Consider the following 19,298-nt stretch of genomic DNA (forward strand, 5'->3'; position numbering starts at 1 on the left):
CAGGTATATTGTCACCCTGCTTATTTAACTTATATGCAGAACACATCATGTAAAATGCCAGGGTGGATGAAGCACAAGCTGGAATCAAGATTGCCAGGAGAAGTATCAATAACCTCAGATATGCAGATGACACCACCCTTATGGCAGAAAGCAAAGAAGTGAAGAGCCTCTTGATGAAAGTGAAAAAGGAGAGTGAAAAAGTTGGCTTAAAGCTCAACATTCAGAAAACTAAGATCATGGCATCTGGTCCCATGACTTCAAGGCAAATAGATGGGGAAACAGTAGAAACAGTGGCAGACTTTATTTTGGGGGCCTCCAAAATCAGTGCAGATGGTGACCACAGCCATAAAATTAAAAGACGGCTGCTCCTTAGAAGCAAAGTTATGAGCAACCTAGACAGCATATTAAAAAGCAAAGTTATGACCAACTTTGACATTACTTCGACAACAACAGTCTGTCAAGTCAAGGCTATGGTTTTTCCAGAAGTCACGTATGGATGTGAGAGTTGGACTATATATAAAGAAAGCTGAGCTCTGAAGAATTGATGCTTTTGAACTACGGTTTTGGAGAAGAATCTTGAGAGTCCCTTGGACTGCAAGGAGATCCAACCAGTCCATCCTAAAGGAGATCAGTCCTGAGTCTTCACTGGAAGGACTGATGTTGAAGCTGAAACTCCAATACTTCAGCCACCTGATGCAAAGAGGTGACTCACTGGAAAAGGCCCTGATGCTGGGAAAGATTGAAGGTGGGAGGAGAAGGGGACAACAGAGGATGAGATGGTTGGATGGTATCACTGACTCAATCAATGGAGATGAGTTTGGGTAAACTCCAGGAGTTGGTGATGGACAGGGAGGCCTGGCGTGCTGCAGTCCATGGGGTCGAAAGGAGTCGGACTTGACTGAGCAACTGAACTGAACTGAACTGTCACTGAATAATTCTACTTAGGAGAATGATTAGGTGTAAGGAGAAATGACTTTTGTACAAGTTTATTCAGTGCGGTGTTATTTGCTTTAATAAGATGGAGGAGTGATTAAAATATGTTATACCTGAACAACAGAACACTAAGCAGCCGCAATAAAGAATAAGTTCTTGGGACTTTCCTGGTGGTTCAGTGGATAAGAATCCACCTGCCAAAGCAGAGGACTCTGGTTCAAGCCATGGTCTGGGAAGATCCCACATGCTGTGGAGCAATGAAGCACGTGGGCCACAACTATTGAGCCTGTGCCCTGCAACAAGAAACCACAGCAATGAGGAGCCTGTGCAGTGCCATGAAGAGTAAGCCCGCACGCAGCAACGAAGTCTAGTGCAGCCCAAAATACACAAAGAAAAAAGAATAAGTTCTTCATGTACAATCTCTAGAAAATAGCAAGTTAAAAATCTCAAACAAATGCACACCATGGTACAGAACAGTAAGTGTGCCATTCTCACATTAATTTTAAATTCCAAAGGTGTAGGCAATAGAAGAAGAATATACAAATGCATGTGCTTGCTGAAAGGAGTGAAAAAATGACATGTGAAAGCTCCGAATGGGACGAGACTGTGATACAGGCAATGCCTATCTCTGAATCCTGAGACTCATGGTGAAATGATACAAAATTTATTGACAACCAAAGTAACCCAAGAGTCAGTTAAGTGCTGCAAACACATTGTGCAAAGCAATGTAGTGATCAAAATGAACAGATGGGGACTACTACTTCAGAAAGCTTTCAGTCCTTCCAGTAGAAGATTTCTATGACAGAATTATAACCCTGCTGAAGTACTGATATTATTTGCAATGTGTTTGAGATGTCAAATGATCAAGTTAAAAAGCAAATCATTACAATTAACAGAAAAGGAAAACCTTTCACTTTCTTTTAAACACATAAAGGAAAGTTCTTACTTATGTTGTCTATATAAATGGTAACTGTAATTTTTAGGGTAAATGTATAAATAAGAGTCAAATATACTGAAATTTCAGAGAAGGCAATGGCACCCCACTCCAGTACTCTTGCCTGGAGAATCCCATGGACGGAGGAGCCTGGTAGGCTTCAGCCCATGGAGTCGCTAAGAGTCAGGCACGGCAGAGTGACTTCACTTTCACTTTTCACTTTCATGCATTGGAGAAGGAAATGGCAACCCACTCCAGTGTTCTTGCCTGGAGAATCCCAGGGAGGGGGAGCCTGGTGGGCTGCTGTCTATGGGGTAGCACAGAATTGGACACGACTGAAGCGACTTAGCAGCAGCAGCAGCATATTGAAATTTACCACAAATTCCTAATTCAATTAAAATAAAAATTTATTTGTCTCAAACTAAAATTTAAAAAGAAATACACAATAATCACATTCTGACTTTTTGGATAATTACAAAAATTACAATTAGCATAATAAATAAATTTATAATGTATTTCTAAGGTTACAAAATAGCATGATAGAACTGAATGGCAAACAAAATCCAATAAATATTTACCACACCATAAGATTAAAAAGCAAGAATTTTGTGTCTAGAACACTGCTGTTGTGACTATGGCCAAGCTGCTTCTGCTATCACTGTGAAAAATCACCTTATAGGCCCTTATACATCCATAATTTAATTTACTATGAAGATGAAACAAAAGATAATCTTTTACAAGATTTATAAGAATTTGATGTTTTTTATATTACTATATATTATTTTATTAACAAAAGATAATATATATTAGATATATTTGAATTTTATTCCAATGAAAAGGATATCATTTAAACCCACAGATCTTCTCCCTTCAAACCACCATCCTTTACCTGTGAAGTTTCCATTATATTGTTCCTTGTTCATTGCTACACGTCTCTGGTCACAATTTTGTCCATTCTCTGCCATTTCATAGATCAATAACTCTTGAGGAGCTAATAAAACAAAATAAAATCCAGTGCTATGTTACATATTTCTGCCTTGCATCTGTGGCTGAATGAAACAATACAGAAACCACATGGTAGGAATCCCCACCTGCTATCTCAACGTGTTGACACCTTAATTTTCTCTAGTAGAAGTATTAAACATATAAAAGCCATGTTGTTGCAATCCTTTTCCAAACAGCTATCCCAGTGCTTTTCCAGATTAAAATCTGGAGGCAATTTGTCCACAGAAGGTTATAAAATACTAGTACCTTCAAACAGATAACTTAAAAGGTCTAAAGTCTTTCTGATTCATTAATACCATACATACTATCTACTCAAATTTTACCAATCTTTCAGTCCTTTGGAATTACTTAAAAAAAAAAAAAAAGATTACATTATCAAACATGTTAAAAATGTTGACAACAGATCCAAGATTCATTATATTTAGCAAGCAATTCTACTGAAAGAAAAAAAATGTACAGGCATAGAAGGTGAAAATTTTAAACGTTTAAGATGAGTTAAATGTACTCTTTAAGGACTTGCCTGGTGGTGCAGTGGTTAAGAGCCCGCCTTCCCATGCAGGGGACATGGTTCCGGCCCCTGGTCAGGGACTAAGGCCCCACACGCCCTGCCTAACTACTGAGCCTGTGTGCCTCAACTGAGACCTGAGGCAGCCAAGAATGAGTGAGTATTTAAATGGACTTGTCATATTATACTTTATATTACAAGTATAGATGTAAATCTTTTACTTAAACTCTCTAAATTACAACATATAAACGGTGCTGATGTAATTATTCCATACAAAAACATAAGATTACCTGTGCCTGTATCACTCTTTCAGGTGCCAGTAAAGCACATCTTGCTACTTAAAATGTGTATCACTTCATCAGTGCTGAGTCCTCTGCACGTGCCGTGAGTCCTGCTAGATTTAGACTCAGCTGATGAGAATATGACGTGGTCATGGGTTCAATCTTCCTACACTTTGTTAGTTAGAACTATTTTATCCCTTGGCTAAAATTCCAACCATACTTTAGGCTTCATAAAGGAAAACAAATGTAAGATTATAAAGGCTGAAGAAAAAGCCTACATTGATTACTCCAACAGAAGGTTTCTTCTTTTAGACACAATCCATTTCTGGACACCTTTTTTTGTTGCCTTCATTTTTCAATAAACAAATTAACATATCAGGAAATAAAGCACAGGTTTCCCTCAGCACAGATGGAGAGCCTGGAGCAGAGGACTGTGAGTCTAAAATCCGGATTTGCACACCAGATTTGCTACTAACTAGTTGCGTGATTTTAAGTCTCATTTTTTCTAGATCTTGATTCTTTGGATCTACAAAAGGAGAACAAAAATTCTCATGTCCACAGAATTGATGACAATGAAGGAGTGTGTTTGGGCATGCTAGTGTGCATATAACCATAAATGGCAATACACCAAAAGGGCAGGTATATGAAGCAGTAAACCTAGCAACTGTCTGTATGAGAGAAAGTACTTCATAGCACAAGCCTCATGGCTACCACATAAGTTACATCAGTGTCTTTCATCCAACACTCACTATAAAAGTTCTGGGGTCAGCAATGGCCACTGAAGACACAAACGTGAATACCAGAAGATCCTTATCCTCCAGCAGGTCATAGTCTAGCAGGGAAACCAGATGAACACAAGACTTCAATTATAACATAAAACAATGAAATAGATATACAGTAAATAACTTAGCAGAAAGAAAACAGGTTTTGGAATCTAACAGAACTGGATTCAAATCCAAACTTCCCAGTATCTATTTTAAGCTTTGGCAAGTTTTTACATCTCTATATATCAGTTTCTTCAAAAGGTACTCTGAGGATTAAATAAAATAATATACATAAAATACTAATATTGTCTCATCTTTTATAGGCACTCAATATATACCAGTTACAATGATGATAATGTTAGGTAGAACAAAGGTCGGAAAACCGGAGTGAGGACCTCAGGTAAAACAACCAGCACTCCAAGGCTAGCCCAATTTACACAGGGCAGGCCCAGGAGGAGGAGAAAAAAGCATATAAAAAGAGGACCCAAAAATGGGCTGGGGCCTCTCTTCTCTTCATGTCTTTTGGGTCGGCATGCCCTCACGCCTCAAGGATATATTTTCCTTTGCTTTGTAAATAAAACTGAGCTGTAACAAAGAGCTGTAACACTGGTCGGTCCAAGGGCTGTAATGCTGGTCTGTCCAGTTGCTTCAAATTTTTGTTGCGACAAGACAGAACTGAGGAAATTACAAACTCCTCCAACAATAAGGAGACAGAAAGTACAGGATAAAGTATGGGAGCTCAGAGGGCAATACATTCATAGTAGTCATAGAAGCTGAAACTTGATTCTGTAAACTTAAGTCATACTTCTGTGACAATATTTTCAAAAGACAAGCAATTACAAAAAAATGTGAAGATAATTTGTGAAAATCTATATGATCAAACCATCACAATGGGTTTAAAAAATACAAATCTATTCCACAAATCATGCTTTCTGGTTTTATTAATAAAATTAACTGAATATATCTTAAATGAACCATATAATAAAGAAGTTAAAGATTTTCCATCTTCTAGTCATTCAACATGAAGTTAAAGATTTTCCATCTTCTAATCATTCATACATAATAAGTTCTGTAAAGACTTAAAACTGAAAACTCATATTCAGTCAAATTCTGCAGGCAATTCATTTTCGAGATGAACAGCCATTTACCTACATCACAATAAAGAACATTTAATTAATTTGTGATGCAAAGATGTAAGAAGGCAGAAAAGAGCTTACGTGTTATGAAGGACACACTCTAAAACCTTTCCCCCTACAAAATACCAGTAACTCATTTCCCCAGTCTTACTCTTTCCCATGGTATCTTCTTTGAGAGACAAAGTTTTATTCAAAACAACCTGGGTCTGTTTAAGTTCTTACTTAATAACAATGGTATTATGCAACCACTCAGAGACGTTTTACAAGACATTTCAAGAGGAACTTTTATTTGAGCAAATAATGTGTTCTTACACAATATGCTAAAGAAGAAAACAGTCCACTGACATTTCCTACTCAAAAAATTCTCTAGAAAAAAAGTCTGGAATTTTGTTTTGTAAGAAATAACGTAAGAGACTAAGTTAATTTGTAGACTTCTTTACAAACAAAATAAATTCACAATTTAAAAAACAGTTTTTGAAAACCTTTTGCCAACCTCTAGCCCCACTCCCCTACTAGAGGTTGGGAGACGAGGGTGAAAGATCAAACCCTCTAATCACGTCTAGGTTTTTTTTTGGTGACCAGTCCCCACCCTAGAGGTAACAGCGGGCCCAACAGAAGTTGCCTCATTAGAATGAAAGGTGCTCCTTTCACTTACATCACTCAGGAAAACTACAAAGGATTGGGGAGCTTTGTGCCTGGAACTGGGACAAAGACCAAATAGAAATTTCTTATGCCATAATTACTCAATTACATAAGGAGAGAATTACACACTTACAGGAGAATATGCTAGTTATGTGCTGAATTGTACCTCCCCCGCCCTTATACGCTGAAGTTCTAATCCCCAAAGTGACTGTATTTATTTTATAGTTGGGGCTTTTAAGCAGGTAATTAAGGTTAAATGAGGTCCTAAGGGTGAGACCCTAATCAGATAGACGTGGTGTCCTTAGAAGAGGAGAAAAGAGACACCAGAGACTTCTCTCTTTCTATGTATGTATGCATACAAAGGCAATGTCATGTGAGCACACACAAAGAAGACAGCCACATACCAGCCAAGAAGAGAGCTGGCACCTTAATTCTGGACTTCCAGCCTCCAGAACTGAAAACATTAACTCGGTGCCCCAAAGCTGCCAATATGTCTCGACTGGTCAGAGGCCAAATCAGGGCCAGCGGCATTTCACCGGTACTCCATTCTTCACGACTAATGCACCCATGCTATTCTGAGTCTGTTCTCCCTCCCACCTGAAAGTAGTTTTATTTCCTTGGAGCTAAAAAAAAATCCTACCAACATCACTTACTAGTTGCATAACCTTGGGTAAGTAATTTAAGCTTTTGCATTTGAGTTTACTCGTAAAATATCCCCATTCCTATTTTCATGTCATCCTTAAATGTTCTTCGTGTTGCTCTGGGGACTCTCGTTTATTTTCTCTACTTTCAGAACAATTATATATAATTGTCCTGCACAGAGTCTGGCTGGCACACAGCAGGCACTTAATGTTAGCTTCTCTACACCCCTTCCAGGAATGTCTCAGTTTTCCAAAACAACCATAGTCAATACTGCCTGAGTATTCATTTACAGGCACTTGGTTTCCATCTTTCTATAATATTCAAGAGCCTGCACAACTGATTTTTACAGAAGCATCGACAGAAAGATCTTGGTTTATTATGCTAGATAACAAAAATGAATTATTTTTCATCAATGCAACCACTTTGAAAAGTACCAAAAGGACAATCTGTTAAAAATCATTATAGGGTAAAAAAGCAGACTTTGCTTCTTGGCAAGAATACTATGACAAACCTAGACAGCGTGTTGAAAAGCAGAGACAATACTCTGCCCACAAAGGCCCATATGTACAGTCAAGGCTGTGGCCTTCCCAGTGGTCACGTACAGTTGGGAGAGCTGGGCAGTAAAGGAGGAGGAGGGCCGAGGGATTGATGCCTTTTAACTATGGTGCTGAGAAGTCTCCTGAGAGTCCCTTGGACAGCAAGGAGACCAACCCAGTCAACCTTCAGGGAAATAAACTCTGAATACTTGTTGAAAGGACTGTTGCTGAAGTTGAGACTCCCATATTTTGGTCATCTGATGCAAACAGCTGACTCACTGGAAAAGTCCCTGATGCTGGGAAAGATTGAGGGCAGAAGGAGACGAGGGCATCAGAAGATGAGATAGCTGTATGGCACCTCTGATGCAATGGACATGAACTTGGGCAAACTTTGGGAGATGGTGAGGGACAGAGAGGCCTGATGTGCTGCAGTCCATGGGGTTGCAAAGAGTCGGACACGACTGGGTGGCTGAACAACAACAAAAAAGCTCTAGCCAATGTATCAAGGGAAAGAGGAAATAAACAGTTTTAAGGAGAGCCGCTTTTCAGTTTAATGAAGTAGCACAAATTCTGAAAATCTGTTACTAAATATTGTCAGTCAGATCCCTGGATGTGGGAATAAACCCAATTACTAGCCTGTTTAAAAGACTGAAATCTCCTCAAAAAGGAACCTAGCACATAGACATATTCCTGACATTCAATGCAGCCTTGCACAGACTGTTATAATATCGATTTAAATAGCATGCATCGTAGTTTTGTTTCTAAGAATAAAACTGTTGAAATAAACTCTACAGGTCTATAGATGGGATGAGAAGACAAAAATACGAAAGCAGATTAACTCAAACGTCAAATAATTTCACTGTGAAAATATATCTAGATAACAAGAAATGCTTTAAAAGGCTGTAACTAGCAGATTTTAAATACAGCTGAAGCACACTTAAAACCTAAGGTTGATATTAAAATATGTGGGGTTTTTTTGTTTCTGGCAGAAGTGCTCAGAAAACTGCTAAAAGCAGCTCACAAAGGTTCTTTGTAGGCTGTACATCCAGTGTACTAAGACTATAATGCTCCATTCATTTTAAACATTAGCTACACTTGTAAGGCAAAAACAATGTAAAACTAAATTACTGTGAGTCCCCTAATGTGACACAAAAAACACTGAAGGATGTCATGAAAATACAACTTACTGAATGACACAAGACTTACTGGAGAATTTACCAAGATGAAAATAAAAAGAAAACAGAGTAGTGAATTTTCTTCATCACTGAATTCCAAAATAAAATGAATATACTTCCTTTTAAGAAAACCATCTATCCACATGATTCTACTTTCTCATAAAAATATTAAGTCAGCTTTCTCAATAAAACTACAGTGTTTTTCGTACAAGGCACACAAAGACAGCCAACCTGAGAATATTACATCTTTTGGTAAACTTCTTTGCTTTTAGAGTGTGTGTCCCTGGTTGGATTATTTAGTATATTCAGTCACAGACCATTCCAAAATAGTTGTAGACTTCCCTAAAAAAAGATTAAGAAACTGCAATTTCTTCTTGGAAACATAATAAATAAATACTGTAAGCGAAGAGTAATACATCTTGACCAGTGAGGTTCTGACCCAGCTTTCTGTTTGTACAGGAGCAGAAAGGCAAAGATAATTCCAACACCATGCATAGTATCAGAGTGGTTATCAGATCATCCGGCTCTGAGCCAGAGAGTCTCCATCACATGGACAGTCCAACAATCTGTTCTCTGAAAATCCATAATTTGAATGAGAATATATGAAAAATATTCCTTGAATCTTTGTGAACTTTCTAAAGTTTGGGAAAATTAAAAAATTAAAATCCCAAGTTAGTTAACAATTTAAAAGCATTCAGAATTTCAGTAAATCTCCTAATAATGGGTTAGCAGGTTATAAGTATATGTTTCTGGCTGAAAATATCCCTCAACTTAATGAAGCGAAATGTAAAGTATATGCAACTCATCAAAGTCTTCTTCTTGTTGAAAAAGGCCACTGCTCTAGGTCTAATTTTTAATTACATTTTACGTAAAAATCCAAGTTAAAAAAAAACAACAAACAACCTGAAAGACACTTTAGGAACTCCCTTTTTGCAAGTCTGTTAGATTTTGGGTGTAAAAACATGATTTTATCATCATAGGCAAAATGCATAACTTGTAAAATTACAACCTAAAAATCCCATTTTTCACTTTCTCTCAGTCTATTTCTAAACGTTCATTCAGTTTTTTATAACCAATGCAATCTTAGCAAAACATTTTCACCAAAAAGATGGAGATTGAGAGTAAGGTCAAGAATTAAGATAATAAAAGGATTTAACAGTCTAGATTTGGGAGACTCCACTAACTGAGAGACCTTCAGAATGTCATTTTGCACCCTGACTCTCCCTTTCCTCATCCAATTATTAGGCACACAGACTAAGAGACTGTCATAATTTTCTTCCTACTCTAGGAGTCTATGAATCCTACTCAGACCAAGGCCAGGGTTTTGGATTTCTATAATAATAACTACTTCTGTACAGTGATATACAGGTTGCATAAAGAGTAGCTAATATAATACTAACATTTTGTAGGAAACAGTCATTTTTACACTTGCCTTCTACAAATGAGAAATTGAGGGCTCCAAGGGCCCCAGACAGCAACTCAGCAGCATATAAATGACAAGGTAAGAGTTCAATCTCACTTTCTCAAGCTCAAATTCAATATTTCTTCTACTACACAAAACAGTCAAATGACAGTATTTTTCAATTCTCACCAATGAATTCTGGAGTAACAGGGGGGGAAAAAAAAAGACCAAAAAAAAAAAAAGTCTCAAAAGTTTAGTTTGTCCCAGCATTTATAATGGAGAGGGCAATGGTACCCCACTCCGGTACTCTTGCCTGGAAAATCCCATGGATGGAGGAGCCTGGTGGGCTACAGTCCATGGGGTCGCTAGGAGTCGGACACGACTGAGCGACTTCACTTTCATTTTTCACTCTCATGCATTGGAGAAGGAAATGGCAACCCACTCCAGTGTTCTTGCCTTGAGAATCCCAGGGACGGGGGAGCCTGGTGGGCTGCCGTCTATGGGGTCTCACAGAGTCGGACACAACTGAAGCGACTTAGCAGCAGCAGCAGCAGCATTTATAAATGTTCCCCATGGAGAACACTAAGCTCTATTGCTTCTCATTATTCAAACTGACTCATTTGTAGGTTGTTACTGTTTGTATATTTCTCTGACAAAGCTTCACATTCAGATTGCTTAACAGACCTCACTATTTTATTGCCCCTAAATACCTGAGGAACATAAGCTGCTCTATACAAGTCATTAATATGAAAAGTCAAGTCACTTGACTTCAGATGACAAGGGTACATGCTTCAGATTATTTATATCAAAATGAAGGCTTTAATCCAGATAGTTCTAAAATTTGTGATTTATAAACAGACTGTGAAATTTGGGCAATGGTATATAAATCAGAAAAGATTAAAGTGTTCTAAAGTTGAGGAGCATCAAAACAATACTTGATAGCAACAAGTCCAAATAGTCCAATATGTAAATAATCAAAATAAACATGAACAGATTAAACTCATCACTTGAAAAACATACTGCAATTTTTTTTTTTGGCCACGCTTCGAGGCATGTGGGATCTTAGTTCCCCAACCAGGGATCGAACCTTCACCCCCTGCAGTGGAAAGAGGACCATCAGGGAAGTCCCTGCCAATTACATTTTTTAAAATTCCATGGTTTTAAAAGTAAGATAAAGAAAGGTTGAAAATAAGACAAATGGCAAAAGTCATTATTAGGGAAAGAGAACATAATGATAATAGGTTCAACTCATCAAGAAGATATAACAATTCTAGATTTGAATTCACCTAAAAGAATATAGCACCAAAATTTATAACATAAAAATAGGTTAAAGATACACAAAGATATGAATAAACCCAACATTATATTGGGAAATTTCAAAACAACTATTAATTACTGAAATTTCAAACGAACAAAAAAACAAGAACAAAACATTCAGTAATGTTGGTTAAAATAGAAGATATTAACCACAAAATTAAGAAATAAAATATGAGGGGGAATATGTACAAGATTCAGCATATGACAATTAGAAGATACAGATTTTTTTCATAAACCACTTATGATTATTAAGCTAAGAAATGTCACAAAAAATTCTAAACAATGGGCATCATAGGCCACATTCTCAACCTAGAAATTATGTCAAACTTTAGCAACAAAAATATAAGATTTGAACATATTTAGCAGCTAATGCACATAATTCTAAATAACTTGGGTCAAAATAAGAGAAAACTGAAAAATGCTCAAAACCACTGGAATTAATAAATGTTAGCAAAGTCAGGAGAAGGTCAAAATCAATATTATATACTTGGAATAAACAAAGTTAAATTTTAAAAAGTGCACATACAATAGCATCTGAAATACTTAGAGGTAAGTTTGACAAAATATGCACAAGACCTATTCTAAAAAGGTTTTAAAAAGAAATCATGGAGGATCTAAATAAATGGGAAAACATGTACCATGCTCACCATTAGGAAGACTCAATATTGTTACTATGTCAATTTCCTTCAAGCTTATGTATAGCTTTAACGGCAATCTCAAACAAAAACTGAAGCAGGCTTTTAAAAAAATCCAAAGTGACAAATGGATTCAAAATTATATAGAAGAGCACAGAATTTAGACTAGCTAAACAATTTGGATAAACAACAGAAGTGGAAGACTTGTGCTAACTGATTTTAAGACTTGCTTTACTATAAAGCTACAGTATTCATGATAGTGTGGCTTTGGCAAAAGGACAGGCATAAATTAATAGAACAGAGTAGAGAATACAGAAACAGACCCACACACATAGGGTCAATTAATTTTCAACAAAAGTACAAGGCAATTTAATGTTGAAAGGAATATCCACTCAACTGAATAGTCTTATAAAAGAAAAGAACATTGACCCTTATTTCCATATGATCAACTGATTTGAAATGGATCATAGATCTAAACATAGGAACTAAAACTATAAAGCTTCTTAAAAAAAAAACAAAGAACAGAAAAAATTTTGGCAGTCTTGGGGTAGATAGATATTTCTTAGGATTTAAAAAGCAGGAACCATAAGAAAAAAAATGTATAAACTGGACTTCATCAGGTTTAAAAACTTTTGCTCTCTGAAACACACTGTTAAAGAAAAAAAAAAAAGGTCAGCTATAGAATGAGAGAAAATACTTGCAATATATATATCTGACAAAGTTCTTAAAGTGAAGTCGCTCAGTCATGTCTGACTCTTTGCGACCCTGTGGACTGTAGCCCACCAGGCTCCTCCGTCCATGGGATTCTCCAGGCAAGAATAGTGGAGTGGGTTGCCATTGCCTTCTCCAGGGGATCCTCCCAACCCAGACAAAGTTCTTATATCCAGACTATATCTATCTTTCTATACATACGTTAGAGTAATAAATAATGAAGATGTGCTTTACAGGCATGGAGACAGACACACTGACCAAGAAACAGAAAAGATGGCTTCTCAAAAGATTCTTCTTGGCCTTTCCTGGTGGTACAGCAGATGAGAATCCGCCTGTCAACGCAGGGGACATGGGTTCAATCCTGGTCTGGGAAGATTTCCCAGAAGAGCAGCTAAGCCCATGCGCTACAACTCCCAGGCCTACACTCTAGAGTCCAGAAGCCGCAACTACTGAAGCCCAGGAGCCTAGAGCCCATGCTCCACAACAAGGGAAGCCGCCACAGTGAAGAGCAGCCCCTCTCACCGCACCTAGACAGAGCCCATGCGGCAACCACGACCCAGCACAACCAAAAACAAATGAATAAACAAACAAACAAACATTTTCAAAAAGATTCTTGTATATTTGGAACTCTACATGACAGAAATGGCAAGACAGATTAGTGGGAAAAGGAGAGACTATTCACATTGATTATCCATAAAAGAAAAGAAAATCTGGATCCCACTTTGAACCATGCACAGAATTCAATTCCAAATGGACTGAAGATTTAAAAGTCAAGAATCAAAACTTGTAGAAGAAAACATAAATTCCTTTCTGCCTTGGGGTAGGGAAGGATTTCCTGAGACACACAAAAGAGCTAACCATAAAAGAAAAAGACTGAAAAATTGGACAACTTGAAATTACACTTAAAATTCATCACAAAGTATCTTAATGAGACAACAAACCAGAGGAACATATAACTGAAAAGAACTAGTAGCTGGAGTATACACAGAATTTTAAATTATTAAGAAAAAGACAAATAACGCCACAAAACTGAAGCAGGCAAAAGGCATGAAGAGGTATTTCATAACAGAGATCTACCTGACCTTACTGATAATAAAAAAATATAAACTAAGGGACTTTTCTGGTGGTCCAGTGGTTAAGAATCTGCCTGCCAATGCAGGGTTTAATGCATGGTCCAGGAAGACCCCACATGCTGCAGTGCAACTAAGCCCCCGTACCACAGCTACTGAAGCCCACTCATCGAGAGCCAGTGCTCCACAACAAGAGAAGCCTCTGCTCCCTGCAGCTAGGGAAGGCCCATGCGCAGCAAAAAGCATCAGCACAGCCAAAATAAGTAAATAAATTCAAACGCACACACAAAAACACCAAGATCGTAGTGAGGTATCATTTGCATCCATTATCATCTTAAAAAAGGTTTTATTGATGTATAGTTGATTTACAATATTGTACATCCACTGACTTTTGCAGGTGCTTAAACAACTGAGCCGGAGAAGGCAATAGCACCCCACTCCAGCACTCTTGCCTGGAAAATCCCATGGACGGAGGAGCCTGGCGGGCTGCAGTCCATAGGGGTCGCTGAGGGTCGGACACGACTGAGCAACTTCACTTTCACTTTTCACTCTCACGCATTGGAGAAGGAAATGGCAACCCACTCCAGTGTTCTTGCCTGGAGAACCCCAGGGACAGGGGAGCCTGGTGGGCTGCCGTCTATGGGGTAGCACAGAGTCGGACACGACTGAAGTGACTTAGCAGTAGCAAACAACTGAGCTCCAAAACTTACTTAAAAAAAAAAAAAATCATTTACTATTTCTCATGGTTCTGTGAGTTAGGTTGGGCAGTTCTGGTCTGGGCTAGCTTGGCTCTTGAGCTGGGCTGGTCTAAGCTGGATGCTCCAACTGGTCGTCCATACCCCAGCACGTTAGCCTGGGCCCTTTCTCACATGGTGGGCTCCAGGTCCAACAGAATGTTATGAGAAGCCCAGCCCCTACGTGCAAGTGCTTTTCAAGTCTCTCCTTGTGGTCGTACTTCCTGATGTCCCTTTGCCCAGAGTAAACCACACAGTCAAGTACAAAGACAAGGGGTGGAATAACAGACTCTAGAAGTAAAAATCATATTGCTGAAGGGTATGCATATAATGATGAAAAGAATTTATGACCATCCTGTAATCCAACAATTTCATAACCCACTATATCACTCTTTACATGCATTCCTTTGTATTGAAATTTGTATTTCTCATCCTGACCTCTAGATTTGTATACCTAATGGCAGTACTTGGATGAATCCTAATCACCTTAAATTGAACATGTACTTTCTTCTCCCTCCCCATTCCCCTTCTTGTAACAAACCTGGTCCTTCCCAAACCTTTCCTCTCCCAGTACTTGGCATAACCATCCACCCAGTTACTAAATCCAGAAGAACAGTCATCCCTGACTCTTCTCTCTTCCTTACCCCTCACATCCAAGACCAAGTCCTACTCCATATATATTTAGTGTCCACCCACTGTGCTCTCCACTTTTTTGCCTCCACTCTGATCCAGGCCATTTTCATCTCTCACTTGGACTACTGCAATGGACTCAATGTCTCCATTTCTACTCTTGCCCCCTTCAATTCATCCTTCACATACGAGCAAGAGTAAACTGCTTATAAATCATACTCTCTCCTCCTTGAAACTGTAGAAAGACTTGCTAATTACCCTAAAAATCAAATCCAAACTCATTTCCATGGCCTATAAACCTCTACATAATCTGGACCCTGAATATTTCCTACCTCATCTCACGTCACTATATTCTTGGTGCACCGTGCTAGAGTCTTAAACAGCACATATCCACATTAACTCTCTCTCAAATCCTTGTGTCCTTCATAACATTTATTACACTGTGCTTATTCTTTCATTTTTGTATTTTTTTCTCTATAGGTTCCCAACTAAAGTATCTATTAGTTTTTGTTTCCCACTGTTTTCCTCAGAATTTGGTAAAAGGCTTAAGACATAAGGTGTTTGTTCATTGATTGGATGAATGGACAGATATGACAAGAGATACTGCAAAAGGATCTTCTCATGCAAAGAAGACACTGTTAAGCATCAAACCCTCAAATTTCAATTCTCAAATTTTGTGTTATGGTGCACACATATAATGTAAACTGTTACTAATACAAAAAAGTTGAGGTAATGCCCTACAAGAACAACTCATTTGGTTAAGAATCCTGCATATGTTGTAAAATATTAATGAAATGTGAATATATACATGTAGATATTTACTGAAACTTTATTAATAATGAGGTAACAATAATCAAGTAAGCAGCAACACAAAGATATGCTTTCCAAAGACGGTTGGAAAAACATTCTTAGCAACTGCTCAGTAGACCACACAATGACATAATAACTGTGGTTAAATATTTGGCAGTGCTTTTCTAAACGCTTTACTTAACTTTAATTAAGTAAAGTTAACCCTAATAAAGGAAACTGAGATGACAAGAGGTTAAGTAACTAGCCCAAGGGTTACCCAGTTGTAGATGTAGAATTTGGACAAAGGCCATCTAAATTCATAGCCTAGGCTCTTAACACTATTTACAGAGTCCTTCCAGGAAAATCTTTATAAAGACCAAGGTTTTATTAATGATCCTCAAGAATAAGAGAAAACACCACAATGACCTACTGAAAAGATTTTTTTCATTTCTGGAATACTGACAACTCTTTAAATTATAGTTAAGAGACTAAATAAGTTTTGTGAAATCAATGGAAGAAAAAAGATTCTTAACAGGACAAAAAATTAACTCTTCTACAGTGGCTCTTTACCCAGAATGAAACAATTACACTGAAATTATAAACAGCTTGGGGAAATTTTTTTATCAGGAGCAAAGAAATTAATACAGCTTCCTCCTACTCATTAACAAGAACACTCACTCAAGTAGAGACATGTGTTACAAAGATCTTCTGTCTTTTCCACTGGCCAGAAAGAAGACACCTTGATATCTGATAGTAGAGAAGCATGAACTCAAGAGTAACTATTCTGAAGAACAGAACTAAAATTTTCCTATCTTTATGCCACTCCACTGCAAATCTTGCCAAGCATAGTTTTTGTTTTCCTAGAATTTACAAGACTAAATCAGCTAAAAAGGGGGGGAAAATGTATTCACATATATAGATCCCTTTAGTACATAAGAAACCATTTTCGTGCACGCCAGGAAATATTGCCAAACCAAATAAAGATGCCTGGAGACAACCTCAGCAGAAAGAAAGAACACTTGGGACCTCATTTCCAGTTCAGGTTCTGGCACTACCTAAGCCATATGACCTCAGGCAAGCCAATTACTGACTGTTTCTGGGCCCTAATGTTCACCTCTATTAAGTAAGAAGAATCCAACTATGTGTTCACAGAGGTTGCATCTCATTCTAAATATTGCTTTCAGTAAGTTTCAGTGAAATAACGTAAGGCTTTAGTTAACTACATGTAAGCACCCAAAAGTTCAACTTCCTCTACTCTTGTAAATTCTTAAGTGACAGTACCTGATGGCCAAAAAAGATCAAACTTAAACTCCCAAATGCAAAACTAAACTCATTTTCAAGTCACCTACTTATTAACTAAGGTGACGAATACAGTAGATTACAGTTTCAACTACTCCTGGCTAGCTTTTATTGAGTTCAAAAGGAGGGCAAAGATCATCTCAGAAAAGTATGTGATAAAATTTTCAGAGAAGAAACATACTTCATAATACAAAACATAAAATTTTGAAATGATCAAAGTTAACAGTATTCTCCACTGATATATTTCCTGCTTTCAGAGTAAAATAACAGTATCACTATATTGTCATTTATATAGTGATTTCACATTTACTATCTCACTCAATCATTGTGACAGTCCTATGAAGTAAGCAGCATTTTAATCAACACAATTCAGGTCAGTTTAGAAAGTTAGGTAACTTGCCAACCTACACTCAAGAAGTGTTGGAGCCCCAACTCCACTGTAGGCCTTCTGATTTAAAGTTTAATGACCTTTGTAATCCTAAAAAGTGGTAATTCAAGCCAAACTCAAGAAGAAGTTGGAAAGTGAGAAAATCTGGATAATCAATCCCTGAATAACTGGACTGAACACAAAGAATAGAAGACCAGGTTTAGCAGTTTCAAGTCAAAAAGCAAATTTACCAGCTGTTAAAAATGGTAACATCTAATTTATATACTTCCACATCTCAAAAATCTTGTCGCCTGATTTCAGACAATTGTGAAAAAATTTTTTAACTCAAAAAGAAGAAAAATATGTAAATAAAAACAAACTGATTAAACTAGCTACAAGGTATTAAATTGCTAAAAGGCACATTAAGTCATTATTTCAGAAATTTGGTTATTCTGGAATGTGAATCACAGGAATTAAATTATGCTAATCAGGTAGGATATATTCCTCAGAGGAAAAAAAAAGCTCCACCGTTTTAAAATAATATGGGCAAAGAAGTATGATATAAAAATCTCTACTGTACAGTCATACCACACCTATATAAATTTGCCTTATATGTCTGCGACCCACCACCTCTTCCAAAGGTCAGTAAAAACATAATCCATAATGCACAGAATGTTGCCTAGTAAATAACAGTTTCTTACTATTATCATTTATGCTAAGAATACACAACTAAAATCAGGGCTGCTTACAACAGGGAGTAAGCAGTCAGAACATTAAATTCTCTACAACATTAGAAATACTTGTACAAACTCCTTCAAAGGATCAGTGCAATCTGTCTACACAATTTTTGACAAGCTCTAAAGGAGAGGTGAAAGACATTAAAGTTAGGAAAAGGAGCTATGTTGTCAAGACAGGTATCAGTGCCACAGCCTACATATTATGAGCTTTTTTGGTATGAATTTTCAGGAAAACAAAACATAACAGTGCAAAACTTACTGGAGGTCACAAATAACTCTCAAGCAGTGTGATATAGGGTCACAGATGGCTTCCTGGAAGTTTACTAGAGATGTAGCTAACCTTCATGTTTTATTGCAAATATCCCCACTGTAAAGAAATACAGGCGGTCAGGGATTTGGAAAAGGCAGAGAACGCTATTCCTCATGGAAGTGGGAAATAACGTGAAGATCCTCTGCCAGAGATCTACGGAGGGAGGCCCCATTCCCTTGGCCACCAACACTTTAGAAGGCATTCACACGTCTGAATTTTGTTTAGAAATGGATAGATCATAGAAGCAGGATCTAGTGGTTGGGAGAACGAGAACTCCACTGACAAATCCTGAGAAACAGCTTGGTCATCAGCAAGGGAGATCTTCTTCATTTACTCTAAGGTTCTAGACTCCCAGAGACGAAGAGGGGCTGGGTATTCTACAGAAGCTCAGGACAGCTTCCAAGCCCACCACGACGAGGGGAATGGTCGGGAGTTCAGTGCCTGGGTTCAGCTTACCAGTGGCCAACCACCGGGAGGTGTCCCAAATAATTTAGATATTGTCAGACTGAGACAGAGTCAGCACCGCTCTACAACACGGCTGGCAGTCGAATCACGGTGCCCTAAATCTGCACCGTCTGGGCGCAGAAAAAGTCAAGCTCTGAGGATCGTCTCAGGCGTCCGTCCCCAGTTCCCCGCGCTCGCTTACCTACCCGCTCTGACTCCGGCTTCTCGGATCTCGGGATCCTGGAAGCGACTCCCGACCGACTCTCACACCCGCTGCTGGGCTCCGGCCAACCGGAACTC

General features: G+C 38.0%; 1 protein-coding gene across 4 annotated transcripts in view; it reads right to left on the reverse strand.

Annotated features, from left to right (window-relative positions):
• VMP1 (vacuole membrane protein 1) overlaps nt 1-19,293 on the reverse strand; it is a 127,140-nt gene extending 107,847 nt beyond the window's left edge. Inside the window, exons 1-3 of one of the 4 annotated variants that reach the window (XM_010861612.1) lie at nt 5,640-5,824; nt 4,408-4,490; nt 2,757-2,858 (exon numbers count right to left, since the gene is read on the reverse strand). In XM_010861612.1, the coding sequence (XP_010859914.1) occupies nt 2,757-2,832 (76 nt within the window). In that variant the 5' untranslated portion in view covers nt 2,833-2,858; nt 4,408-4,490; nt 5,640-5,824. Of the gene's footprint in view, nt 1-2,756; nt 2,859-4,407; nt 4,491-5,639; nt 5,825-19,200 lie in introns of those variants that run through there. The other 3 variants (XM_010861611.1, XM_010861609.1, XM_010861610.1) reach the window with 3 other exon arrangements.
• Between the last annotated feature and the right edge of the window lie 5 nt (nt 19,294-19,298).

Source organism: Bison bison, unplaced genomic scaffold (assembly GCF_000754665.1).
Source record: "Bison bison bison isolate TAMUID 2011002044 unplaced genomic scaffold, Bison_UMD1.0 scf7180017864472, whole genome shotgun sequence".
NCBI classification, from domain to species: Eukaryota; Metazoa; Chordata; class Mammalia; order Artiodactyla; family Bovidae; genus Bison; species Bison bison.